This window comes from Astatotilapia calliptera, chromosome 23 (assembly GCF_964374335.1).
Source record: "Astatotilapia calliptera chromosome 23, fAstCal68.1, whole genome shotgun sequence".
Classification (NCBI taxonomy): domain Eukaryota; kingdom Metazoa; phylum Chordata; class Actinopteri; order Cichliformes; family Cichlidae; genus Astatotilapia; species Astatotilapia calliptera.
This window is the reverse complement of record NC_137443.1, coordinates 34,221,936-34,236,066: the sequence shown is the minus strand read 5'-3', so window position 1 is coordinate 34,236,066 and position 14,131 is coordinate 34,221,936. Positions and strand designations below refer to the sequence as shown.

The 14,131-nt window shown below is 37.9% G+C and overlaps 1 protein-coding gene across 3 annotated transcripts; it reads left to right on the top strand.

The window, feature by feature from the left end:
• Nucleotide 1: 1 nt before the first annotated feature.
• On the top strand, nt 2-13,292 carry LOC113016158 (RNA-binding protein 43-like). 3 transcript variants are annotated; one of them, XM_080297312.1, is made up of 4 exons: nt 2-542; nt 1,916-2,010; nt 2,122-2,482; nt 12,882-13,292. In XM_080297312.1, exons 1-4 carry the CDS (start codon nt 344-346, stop codon nt 12,974-12,976), a joined length of 750 nt encoding a protein of 249 aa, XP_080153438.1. In that variant the 5' UTR covers nt 2-343; the 3' UTR covers nt 12,977-13,292. The 3 variants fall into 3 exon arrangements, with proteins under 3 accessions (XP_080153438.1, XP_026014548.2, XP_080153437.1); XM_080297311.1 differs by lacking the exon at nt 12,882-13,292 and adding an exon at nt 4,006-6,209 and having other exon boundaries at nt 60-542; XM_026158763.2 differs by lacking the exon at nt 12,882-13,292 and having other exon boundaries at nt 15-542; nt 2,122-3,887.
• The last annotated feature ends 839 nt before the right edge of the window (nt 13,293-14,131 follow it).

The window sequence follows — 14,131 nt, the reverse complement described above, 5'->3', positions numbered from 1 at the left end:
TTCGGTATGGGAGAGAAGAGCAACAGATGAGGCAACTCTGTGGAAGATGTTGCCATGAGGTTTGTATCTGTGCCTTTTGGGCACTGCGGAGATGTTTGCTCTGCTCTGCAGCCTCATTTCCAGCTGCATGAATGAGCCATTTTGAACGAACGCTCCTCTCAGCCTGGGATGTAGTGAAACAGAGACACCTAGTGGGCAAAGTTCGTTACTGCATTATGAACATTATGGAATTAACGAGTGAAAGTGAAACTAACAGAAAACTGGTTTAGTGTGGCCGAAAAACGCGGGAGTATCTAACCGTTATGTCGACGCTTCAGTGCTAATGTAGCATAACAAAAGGGTAATGGAGACCGACTCCTGGGAGAACAGCAGGACGGTGGTTGTCTCCGGTGTTCCCAATGTGTTGCCCCCCGGCAGGATAACTGATAAGCTGACCATTCACTTCCAAAGCACCCGGAAGAGTGATGGAGGAGACGTCGAAAAGGTCAAATATCCCACCAACATGGACGGAGTTGCGTTTGTCACTTTTGAAAACGAAGAAGGTAAATTAGCAGGTGGTGGCTAAAGGCAGGCTATAGGCTAACATGTCGCTACTGATAGTGTGTAAAGCTGTGCGTCCTTCAATAAATACATTAATGACAACAAGCAGTTTTTGAGGGTGTCCCCTTCCAACCAACAAAAGCTAATCTGCGTATGAGCAGTTCTTCCAGCGCTCAGTGAGTTAAATGAAGTTGCCCAAAAAGCTGCTCTAAAAAGTTGTCCACATTTCGCTAATTTAAGCTAAATGTTACTGCAATACTTCAAATTTTGATTTCAGTCCGTTTCCAAGTAAACCCAGGGCCAGTATCGCCGACACTTTCAGCCTATACAGGCTGTATGATGATTTATGAGATGACTCATCAGTTTGTAAACAATGAACACTTTTTAATGACCGCTTACTGTGATTTTTACTTCTCACAATAAGTCACCGCATGTAAATGTGCCTGTCTCTGAAGCACTTTAGATTCGGCCCAACTCTTCAAAAAATAGAAAAAGAAAAGAAAGGCAGTCTGTTTTCTTCAATTTATGATTTTTGTGTTCACAGTTCTAAAATAAAAAACAATGTAGCAAACAACATCTTAAAACTTCATAGTGTTGTGACAACACTCATGTATACAGATATTTTACTACAATAAAGGCCTAAAAACAACGTACAGTTGAATCTGTATGTACTGTCTTCTATCAAAAATATGAAGTTTATTTCAGTTCAGACACATTATCATTGCTGCATAACATACAGCCTGTTGTTTAACTCTAAAGCCGGGTGTATTGTTTATTGTACAATGGGATTATTAGAAATTAAAATAGTGCTCCCTGATTGGTGCAGTGTTCCAGTTACCTTAGTCAGACAATACAGTCTGCTTTATGAGTTTGAACATATTCTGTTTTTTTTAAAATAGGAGACTTATTTCCGGAGCTCTGTGAATGTAATAATAAATGACAGACACAAACTAAGGCCACCTTATCCATGTGGAATTGCAAATACCTAAAGGGCTTACACAAACTGTTTCGTCATTGTCAAACATATCTGCTATTTTTCACTATAATTGGTACCCACGGGAACCAATTTCAGTTTCCCCTGAGAACCACTTTTACATTATGCTGAGTGGAAAGGGTAATGTATGAATGAAACATTTGATTTTTGTATGATCTGCAGCTTGGATGTGTGCCTAACTGATGAATGGATTAATCTGATATTATCAAAGTGATGTACTGTTATATAAAAGCTAACATTAGACTGGTAGATAATGAGTCGAGTCAAGCTCTGTGCACTCTGAGTGACAAAAAAAGTGTGCTAGCTTTGTGGGTTCATGAGGCATCATTATAACAATGACCTGGGTAGAGACCACAGCAGAACTGTGCTAACTTTTGGCAGATGCAGCGAGGGTGGTGGAAAAGAAGCAGCATATTATGACAGACAGCCAGTTTCCTGAAGACTTCGTCCTCACTGTGTTTCCCTTCAGCACAGATGTAAGTATCAGTGTGATTTTAAAACACCATGCCTACTTAAGTCACTTGCTTTTGATAAGCTTTTGATTGCAAAATAAAAGTTTCTAATTCAAGCACGTTTCTGTGGTGCAGGTGTTTTTCTACGTCCCAAGCGCTACGGTTGATCTTTCTATATTCGGCGGCAATCGGGACTTGGTGATTGAGAGCCTGCGGTCAGCTCACAGATCGCTGCGTTTTCGTCCTGTGCCCCAGGAGAGGAAAGTCTTCATTGAGGGGCCTTTTGCAGCTGTCCAAGCCCTGAGAGGGGACCTCATTCGCAGAGCCGATGAGCTTCAATCTGCAGTCACAGTCCAAACTGCTGGTATTAACCCAAGAGAAACTGGTCATAATACGAGGTTAATATCTCATCACAAGTATGTCGACTCTGTAAGCCACAGCAGCTCTAAGAGGGAACCCGCAAGCAGCTTATCAACATTATCAACACAGAGCCCAGGTAAGGCAAATGAAATCCAAAGACTTCTCTCAAAGACTCAAAATGCCTCCTTGAGGCAAAAAGTTTCCTCTGAGAGTTTGGCTCCAGGGAGGATTTTGAAAGCACGCATCAATGGAAAGGACAAACTGGAAGGTCAGCCAACAGAACAAAGAAAGGCCAACCACATACAAGTGGTCGAGAAGGAAATCAAAGCATCTTCCTTATCGGGCCTTCCTCAACCAGTATATCGCAATATCAACAACAGAGCCTTATAATGACAGTGCCTCACAAAAACATCCCAGAGCAGGCAAGATTTCAGCCACAGAGATTAGAAGAGAGGGTGATTTGGGGTCTCACCAGAGCAGCATGGGCTGTTTGAAGAATCCAAGCAGCTCAGCAGTGAGAAGTAAGCTCCAGACTGAATTTAAAGATGTCTCAAAAACCTCGGAGAGATATACTGAAGGTCCCGCAGTGGCGTGTGGAGTCTCTCCGGAAGGTCAGGATGATATCTGGGTTGACTCTTACATATTCAGATACATCAAAACATTTCACAAGAAGGAGTTGGGCAGATGCTTTGCGGGCACTGACTTATCTGTCAGGTATGTTGTAGAAACTGACCTCATGCAAATATCGTTGACTGAGCAGCAACGTTCCAAGGTGACCTCAGGAGTCCAGAAAGCCATCCAGAAACTGAAAACTTTGTTTGAGTTTTAGCAATCAATCTTAAGAGTTCATAAGATATTTTACCATGAGGTGGGGCTGTCGGATAAATACCTAATAAATCAGATCTGTGGTGTTTTCAGTTTCCAGTTTGACGATGTTCTTTACATATTTGAGGACTCCTGCATTAAAGCCATCAGCCCCTCAGTCCCTAGTCTGCTGTTCAATAAGAAAATAAAAGAAGGAATAATTAAATTCAAAGACACTCTTGTAAATTTCAGGCAATCTAGTAGGAATCATGAACGGATGTAGTTTAATCACTGACCACAAGGGGGAGTAGTTTTCTCTTCGCAAACCCTTCCCAACACTGAAATCTATATTTATCTTGTTATTGTTACAGATGCACTGATTGTTGTTTGATACTGACACTGCGAGTTTTCATTTGAGCAGCTAATGATTAGAACTATAGAAATAAATTATACAGTACTGATGCGATATTTCATCAGTACTGTATAATTTGTGTTTTTGCTTTTTCTCTCTGTTTCTATGGTGAAGCTTCCCCTTTGTTTATGGATGGGTTAATAATTAAGCCTTTAAACAGCAATCCAGACTCTCTTCTCATAGCAGTGGGGATAAGTCTTAGTTACCCCTCTTCACATCTTAATTAAAGACAAAACATAGACAAACATCGACAGATGTCAGCCTGTCTCACATGACCAAATCATTTAGTCACATATTATGTGAAATTAAATTAAAACAAAACTGATTTGTCTGTGTGGATTTTCTTGATGATTATTAAGTTTTTTATTATTAGCATTTTTAAGCATTATTAGTATTTGAGAATTTACTACAGTGACATCTGTTCTACATTTCTTTGTCTTTAGGATTTTACTACTTCGTGTCCATGAACCCTCGTTTTACTGGAATGCAAGGCCTGCATTGGGCAGCAGGGGGCGGTAGAGTACTTTCATCTATACTGTGGGCTGTGTATAAATAGAGACACTGTAGCTGCCATGACTCGCCTCAATAAAGCAATTATGGAGGCTGGGTTTGGCGAGCAGGGTGCAGATTGGCGGGCGAATGATATCAGTTGGATGTCCCATTATACATCATCTCCCGTCCACACACATACAGAGTGTTACAACACAGTGTTGCACCTTTTCCAAGGAAGTACGCATTACATGTTATGTGTAGAAGGTTTTTTGTTTCTTTTTTTGGTTTGCAATTATTCAGACGAGCTTGCTGCACAGCCTCAATAATTGATTCATTATGTAAAAATAAGCCACATCACCGTAATAAACACACACAAACACAATCAGTCATCTCCCAGACGCACTCACTCTTACTTGTTACCATAGAAACGTAGTGGAAGAGGTTGGCAAGCTGCAACGTTGGGCGTCGTTAAGGGAAGCTCTTGAATACAATGAAAACAACCATGCGGGCGAAGGAATTACATTTCCAACAAAAGAACCCTTCATCAAAGACGAGCAGAAGAGAGGCCACCACCTGGTAACACCCAGACCTCTCTCCTACCCCTCTGATAGCACATCTTGAACAATTAGCCATCATTGGGGTGGGGGCTGGAGTTATTGTGGTAGAACAGAATGAGTCAACAAGCAGACGGCATGAATTATTTTTCCTGAAATGGTTCCGACTCTGGCCTTTCATCGCACCCACCCTCCTCATTATGCATAAAGTGTAATTAGGTACCAGCATTTTTGAATATATTAAGCATGTGTGACTTTCATGATGGAGGTCAGAAACAGTAGCAGGCCAAAAAAGGAAGCATTAGTGGAAATCTCAAGGACGTTTGCATCAGGAACGAGGTCTTCTGGGCTTCAAACCTGTAATTGGGCCTCTGAACCCTGTGCCTCTGATGAATGTTATTGTTCACACTTCACATTAGAAAATGACTCAAACCACTACAAACACTGACTGCAAATATATGCAGAATGACCACAAAGCAACCACAAAACAACAACAAACAGACAAAGTGACTATAAAGATAACAACTTCAAGAACAAACCAAGTGACGGACAAAATTACAAAGACAGTTACTACAAAAAGAACAAATAAACTACAAAAGGTTGGAAATCAATTTTTAAATAAGCATAATGATCAGAAAAACTAAAGGAACAAGCAAAGTTACTGGAAAGATCAAACGAAACAAAATTGTAGAAATTACAAAGGCATTCACATTGACTAAAAACAAGCAAAGAGCAAAAAAAAAAAACCACTACAAAGGGCATGCAAAATGGGATCCAAAACAACAGAATAACTAACTCAATTATATACAAAGTTACTACAAAATGAAACAAAACAAATAACCATTCTGATCTAATTATTTGGTTACAAAGAGGCAAAAGATCAGAATATTACAAAAACGTAAAAGTAGCAGATAACAGAATTATAGAAAACTACAAAGGCTCAAACAACTACAACAAAAGCAAAATTACTGGAAAGAATGGAAAACACAAACACACAAAATGACTTCAAGAGGACCCAAACAACTGCAAATTGATACGAAATGAAACTCGAAATTATGCAAAAAACAAACAAATAAAACAAGTGAAAGTGTCTAAAAAGGGGGGAAAGGTAATAAAACAACAACAAAAACCTACAAATTACAAAATAAAAACAAATTACTACAAAGAGGTACAAAATGACTACAAAACTAAAATAAAATTATACAAAAGAACTACAAGCACATACCACCAGAGATGGGCAGTAACATGTTAAAGTAATCTGTTACTGTAATCCAATTACTTTAATTCAAGTAACGAGTAAAGTAAGGGATTACTATTGCAAAAAAAGTAATTAGATTACTTAGGGCTGCTCAATTAATCGAATTTTAATCACGATTACGATCTGGGCTTTCAACGATCATTAAAAATGACTGAGCCGATTATTAGCCCCTCCCTCATTTATCCGCGACACCTTAAAGGCCGGTCCATGAAAATATTGTCGGGCATAAACCGGTCCGTGGCGCAAAAAAGGTTGGAGACCGCTGATTAAGAGGACCCGAGGGAAGCTCGGAAAGCTAAGCAGAAGTTATTTGGAGAGGAGAGTGACTGCCGTTGGTTGAAAAGAGAGGTAAAAAAAAAAACTTCAGTGGTGTTGCACACTATTTTATATTCTTTTTTAAAGTCATTGTTAACCCTTTAAAGCCGGTCAGAGCAGCACGCTCCGTTTTGTGTAACTATTTTTAAATCCCTGTAGAACCTGAACCGTGTAAGCTAGCGCAATAATTTGTTTTGCATACAAAACCGGAGGAGTTGTACTTACATCTGATGCCATCAGCTTGTCCTCGGTCACGGTTTCGTTCCACATATAGCTTTGCAAAAATTGCATAAAAAGCGCTTGCAGGAACAAAAACATAATATTCCAGAAACACGCTTTGCCGATCCGATCAGCTGTTCGTAACACTTCCCACAGTGAAACAGACGTCAGCGCGAACTATCGCATGTCCGCCATTTCCTGCCCGAAACCAGAAGTGACGTCATTTTCGCGGAAATGTAGTTTTTTACTTGTAGGCCTTAAAAGCCTATACTGGTCATGTTTGACTTTTCTGAATAGTTTCTGGGATGCTTAGAACTCGAATTGCACTGCTGGAAATAGTTTATTTTGATGCACCTGCTGTTTTCTTTGCAAATTTGCATCATAGGATTGTTTTTTGTTTGTTTTTTTTCCTGCAGTATATAAAAATTGGTGTATCTCCAAAATAAAACTATGAAGACACTCAAAATAAGTTTCCTGTTGTTGTAAACTATTTTTTTGCAACTTTTTTGTATTTAAAGTTTTGAGGGATAACCTCTTAAATTTCTCCAAGTAGAAATATATGTAAAAAAACAAACAAAAACGATTTTCAATTTTTTTTTGTAGTTTATTGCACTTTTTTGCAATTAATGTACTTACTATGGACTTAATGCATACATATTATTAAAATATGGGCTATAACAGTTGTATAGCAACTTGAAATGCTCCCATAAATGGCACTACAACATGTAAAAAAAATAATATAAGCTCTGGCGGACTTGGTTCTATAGTAGGTCTTAAAGGGTTAAATAAATATCGTCAAATAATCGAGATCTCAATTTCAGTGAAAATAATCGTGATTATCATTTTTGCCATAATCGAGCAGCCCTAAGATTACTGTTACTTTCCCGTAAGCACACTGCATTACAGTGTTACTAAACTGTCGTGATTTTGTTTGTGGGTGTCTCATGACAATGACGTACGAGTGTGCGACGCCCGTGGAGGCAACAGATGTGTGCAGATCAACAATGGATAAAACGAACTGTGGGAGCGAGTACGACCATGCAGCATTTAAAGCATGGACGTACTGACATTACTGAGTTTGATTACATAAAAAGTGACAAAAACATTAGCGTTCACTTTACACTCTGCGTGGGAAGAAAACTTCTTTGTACGACGAAAAATGAAACTTTAAATCTGAGCAAGCACCGAGCTCGCTGCCACAGGAATGTGAAATTCACAGAAAAAAACCCCGGATCCTCCCACTGACATGACCGCTGTGGCACTGGGAAAACCTCTTGCTAAACAGGTGACAATAGATTTAAGAGCGGCAGGACTCAGTGCTGCTGAGTCTTTGATTGTGTGGATGCCTTAGACATCCACACTATTGAGTTCCTGTTTCTCTTTATTGTGTGGATGCTTTAAGCATCCACACTATTGAGTTCCTCTTGATACTTCCGTACACTTTTTGGCACTTAACTACTTCCACAATTTTCAGCCGATTTTCACCGTTCAAATTCTAAACTATTCTGCTATTTCTGCTAATGTGTGCTATGTCTTTTGGTATTTTTCACTATTATACTTTTTAAAATATTAAGCTTAATTTGTCACATTGAAATGAATGCGAAACTTCTGCAATTCTGCTAAAATTTTCTTGTTTTTGAAACTTAACTACTTCCTCATATTTTCACGTAGAACAACCATTCAAACTTTAAAATGTTCTCAAATTATTGGGCTATTCAGGTATAAATCAGCTTTTTCAAATCATTTACTGTTTTACTTTTATGCCTCTTAAAGTTTTCAGTTGCAAAATTGTGATTTTTCACAAAATACATGCGTTGTTATGGTTTCTATGCACTTGGCTTCCAGTGTGCCACTGAAGGTTTTGCAGTCTTCTCTTCATGTCTGAACAACTTCTTGCTACTTGCTCAATTTTCACTCAACTTCCACAAATTATACATCAAAACGTAGGTATTTTTGCTGGCCTTCCGAAAATGTCACTATCATTGTTGTGGGATTTATAGAATTTTGGCAAATCTCCTCAGACCAACACAAAGTCGCAAAACTCTCCATAGAAAGTCAATGGAGAGTTTGTTCAAAATCACCACTTGATTTCTGTAATGAGAGGCATATTCGAATCGTCATATCTCCTTAATGAAGCAAAGTTAAGACATAAGGCTTGTCCCAGTATATCTTCAGACACTCCTGACGCTCACAATTCAAGAATTATTTTCTCACCTATTACCGTTCTGAAATGAGTTAGACTTGTTTGAGGGTAGGAAATTCGTCCTTCGCTCAGATTTCTTCAGATTTCAAACTCTGGAAATGAGGCACTTTTTTCTCTCATCATATCTTTTTAATGGATTTCCACAGAGACCTGAAAATTTCCATGATTGTTCACCAAAGCCTGCTGTCTCTTACGGTGAAAGAATGATATTGATACTCCAAATAGATTTAGAATTACCAAAGGTTGTTTGAGAGCAAGTCAAGGCAGTTTTTGCTTCGCCTCTACTCAGTTACAGTGTATTACAAGTCATATATCTTTAATAATTTATATTTTATCTCTGAATTATGAAGACCTGAAGATTCCCCCATCTCTTCTGAACAAAACGATGTCTGAATGACCGTTCTAGCCCCTACGGTTAGGAAATTATGGCCATTTGTTCGAGGGGAATCCTGAATGTCAGAAATACACTGAAGAAAACTCACACCTCTCTCTGTGTCTGTGTGTGTAAGGGCTGACTACAGCAGGTGCAGCTAATTTAACTGACCTACATATACCAAGCCCAGACTCTCAACAGCTCCTGTTCCCTTTACTGTCTGTGTATGTGTGTCTGTGTATCAATATTTGTCCTATGTTTAAGTATTACTCCTCAATCATAGTATTTCTGCTAAAGCAAAGTACTTCTACTACATCTTAGTACTTCTGCTAAATCATAGTATTTCTGCTAAATCATAGTATTTTTGCAAAATCATGGTATTTGTGCAAAATCATGGTTTTGGGGCTAAATCATAATATTTCTGTTATTTTATAATATATGTGCTGAATATATTATATGTGCCAAATCATAGTATTTATCCCAAATTATAGTATTTATGCCAAATTATAGTATTTGTACTGAAACATAGTACTTCTGCCCAATCATAGTATTTGTACCCAATCATAGTATTTCTGCTAAATCATAGCATGTGTGCCAAATCATGGTATTTATGTAAAAACATAGTATGTCTGCAAAACCATAGTATATCTCTTATGTTATAGTATTACTACTAAGGCATAGTATTTCTGCCAAATCATAGTATTTGTACTAAATCATAGTACTTGTGCCAAATCATAGTATTTGTTGCACATCAGTATTGGAACCAAAACAGTATTTGTCCGAAAGCATCGTATTTGTATGGAGTCATAGTTTTTCTTCTAAATCATAGTATCTCAATCAAATCTCAGTAGTTGTGTTAAAACGCAGTATTATTGCCAAATCACAGTATTTCTGCCAAGTCATAGTATTTGTACCCAATCATAGTATTTGTGCCATGTCATCGTATTTGTGCCGAATCATGGTATTTTTGCCAAATCGTGGTATTTGTGCCCAATTAATAATTCTGTTATATTATAGTATTACTACTAAGTCGTAGAATATCTGTTATGTTATAGTGTATCTGCGGAATATAGTATGTGTGCCAAATCATAGTATTTATACCAAATCACAGTATTTGTGCTAAAACATAGTATTTCTGCCATATTGTGGTATTTGTGCAAGAACATTGAACTGTTATGTTATAGTATTACTACTAAGTCATAGTATTTCTGCGTTGTTATAGTATTTGTGCTAAAACGTAGTATCTCTGCCAAGTCATAGAATTACTGCAATTTCATAGTTTTTTTAGGAAATCTGTTATGTTATAGTATTACTACTAAGTCATAGTATTTCTGCCAAATCATAGTATTTGTGTGAATTTGTATACTGTAATATCACTGTATTATGTAGTAGCTAAGTAGGGGGCTGACTGTTTACTAAGTGCATCAGTGTAAATAGGTCATCTCTTGTGTTGGAGTGCCCTCTTGTGGCGCCTTTTGGGTAGTGCCTTAGTAAACGTGAACCCTGTAAGAAGTGGTATCATATGAGAACCGGTTTGGCGCAGTGAGATGAGTATGAGATGAAATTCTGCTGATTTACCTCTTTTCTGCCCAAATTCTGCTGATTCACCTCTTTTCTGCAACATTTTCAGCCTTTCCACCTCTTATCAGCACAATTCTCAGCAGCTTCCGCTCATTTCAGCACAATTGTCAGTCTCTCCACCTCTTCTTTGTGAGAAAGTGTTTGGCTCAGTGAGCTAAATAACCGCCCTTAGACCAGAAGGGCCAGGTTCGAATCTTGCTCAGGGCAATGTTTTTTTGTTTTTGTTTTTTTTGTTTCAACTTTTTCAGCTTTTTTCTGCAGACATCTTCAGCGTTAAGGCATCCACACAGCATTTTCGCAGGAAATGCAAATTCTTCTAGTTCTTTATTATTCTAGTTGCTTCCGTACGTTTTTTGGACCGCTACTCCCACAGCTTTTGTGCTATTTTCACCGTTCAAATCTTAAAAAATTCTGCTCTTTCTGCTAATGGGTGCTATATCTTTTGGTGCTCATAACTTCTATACTTTTTGAGATATTGATTTTTCTTTTCAATATTTTTTGCCCTTTTTTGCATATTATCAGTGGCCTCACTGATTTTCCTTGCCGGCTTGACCTGTGTTTTAGCTCAGTGAGATGAGCGTACGTTCTCAGACTGGGAGGCCCGGGTTCAAATCCCGCTTATGGCAACATTTCTTTCAGTCAACAGTTAAACTTTTTTTTAACTCTTTTCACCACAAATTTAAGCTTTTTCAGCCCTTTTCAGCACAATTTTCAGTTTTTTCACCACTTTTCAGCACAAATACCAGCTTTTTCAGCTGTTTTCAGCAAAAACCTCTTTTCAGCAGAATACTGCTCATTCAACTCTTTTCAGCAGAAATTCTGCTGATTGAACTCTTTTCAGCAGAATTTTCACCTCTTTTATGCCCAAATTCTGCTTATTCATCTCTTCTGAAAAACTTTCAGCCTTTTCACCTCTTATTAGCACAAATCTCAGCTGTTTTCAGAAAAAACTCTTTTGAGCAGAAATTCTGCTGATTCATCTCTTTGCAGCTCATCTTTTTGCTTCCTTACCTCTTTTCTGCAAAGTTTTTAGCCTTTTCACCTCTTATCAGCACAATTCTAAGCAGCTTCTGCTAATTTCACCAGAATTGTCAGTCTATCCACCTCTATTTGTTAGAAGGAGATTGGCGCACTGAGGTGAGACGCTGCCTTTAGATCAGAAGGGCCAGGTTCGAATCCTGCTCAGGGCAATGTTTTTTTGTTTTTGTTTTTTCAACTTTTTCAGCTTTTTTCAGCCGACATCTTCAGCGTTAAGGCATCCACACAGCATTTTCGCAGGAAATGCAAATTTTTCTAGTTTGATTTAGTTTTTGCTGTTTTACTTGCATCTGTTTGAAAGAGTGAGTGTAAACACACAAAGCTTTGTTTTATTTTATATGCTGGAATATACAGAAAATAGGTTTAAATGTTAAACAAATTTCTTCCAGTCAGACACTGTTGCATATAATTATATTTTTGCTTAATTCAATGTGCATAAAGTTAAAAGATTAAAACTAATAAAACACGTTTTTTTAAAAGAGACTTTTTCATTTGATTCAATTTTATATGATGGATTATGCAGAAAAAATTGAATTGGGCTTAAAGGTCTGTTGCTTTGTTCAGGTTGTATATCATGTTTTTAAAAAGTAACTAATTGCTTTTGAAAATAAGTAATTAGTAAAGTGAAAGGATTACCTTCTTGGAGGAGTAATTAGTAAATAATTACTATTTTCAAGTAACTTGACCAACACTGCATACCACAACTACAAAGATACAAATGGTCACCAAACAACTATAAAAACATACAAATCAAATACAATAAATAAATAAACAAATAACAACAACAACAAAAGAAACAGCCTAAAAGGGTAAATTACTACAGAGATACCAAAATAGCGCAAACAGAAAAAATGACAAATGAACTACAGAAAATAGCAAAATGCTACAAAACCTGTTTAAAGAGACTCAAAACAGCTACAAGAAAATGCAAAATTACTTTAAAAAAACAAAACAAGGCCCCAAAAATCCAGAGAACATTTCAACTATGAGTAAAGTATCGCAAGAGAAGAGTAAGAGCCTTTGTTCTCCAAATCCTCTGTGGATCGGATGTTACCTATCAGCACACGACTATTCGCTGTTTTAATTTAAAGTGTGTATTTTTGTGCGGTTGTGCTCAGGCGCACACATCATGGAGGTCAAAGGTCAGAGAGAGAAGCAGCAGGCCTCTACATCATTGCTTTTCCACAGTTTGGAATAGAGCTTCAGGTGATGGATAGCATTCTTCAGGCAATGTGTGTGTGTGCACGTCACAGTCACAAATTACGTCTTAATGACTCTCTTTACAGATCATCACCCTGCCCGGGAGAAGGGAAGCAGGCGGGGATATGAGTCGCCCCCCCCCCTGCTGCTCTGCCTAAATGCAGTAGTGCATGGGTATTAGCAAGCTGTGATGGAAGAGCCTTGTAGGAGAAATTGGGGGCAGCAGACCAGGAAAATGGTTTGTGTGTTATCCGTGGAGAAAAGGACAAATGGTGTTTAATTGGTCTGACAACATATGACCCACAATGTAAGCATAGTGAATCACCGTGGAATTTTGCAGTTGGTACGCAAGTGTGACTGACAGTCAATGTTTAACATGCATCTCCTCCATTGCATTCATTATGGTGTTATTAACCGTCTCGTATATCTTTATTTCAGTTATTTACTTCTTTTCAATATTTGGGAGCCATACTTTAAGAATAAAAATATTAACATCACTTTCAAAGAGTAAGAAGTTGATAGCATTAGGACTATCACTACATCACATTTGTACTCCACATAGAGCCCAAAAGAATTCACAGACATTTCAAATATCATTGCAGGATTGAAACAGAAGTTGGAAACAATAACACCACCAGTCTTTTTTTATATTTATTGTGTGTTCTCTTTTTCCTTTTTGGCAAATAAATTATACTCACACGTGTGCAGGGAGTTCAAGAATGAATCTAACCAACCGCTTTTTGTAGTTTTGCCTCTGTACAGCACTACACTAAATTTTAAATCAGACAACCAAGAGGAGATTAAAGTATGAATTGTTGGAATCGACTGTAGGGGTCTTTAGAGGAAAAACTACAAAACATGTGCAATTGTCCAAATTCTTGTCTGTTGCTAATTATGTAATTTTTTCTTTTCATTTTATGGCAAGTAACAACAAGCCTAAATATGCTAAATCCTACTTTATTGGACTTTACTTTCTTAACATTATTCTAAAGAGATGTAGAAATTACTTTTATGTTCATTACACAAAAGCATAAGAGCGCTTTGGTGATATGCAGACTGTGTCCAGGACACAAGCAACTGCATTATGTTGCTAACACAACTTTGACTCTTTGCAAACATCTGAATAGATGTTAGGGCAAAGCTAGCCAAGGACCCAGAGTCACATTAAAGCTGAGTCTATCCTGACCCCAGCCCAGCAGCCAGACCCTGATGTTCATCAGGTAACAAAGGCAGCCTCCATTTCTACCTGTACATGATGATCTCCGATCCTTGAGCTAATTTTCACCGTTATTTTGTGTTGTCGGCTTTATGTTCATACACTGAAGCTTGTGTCAAA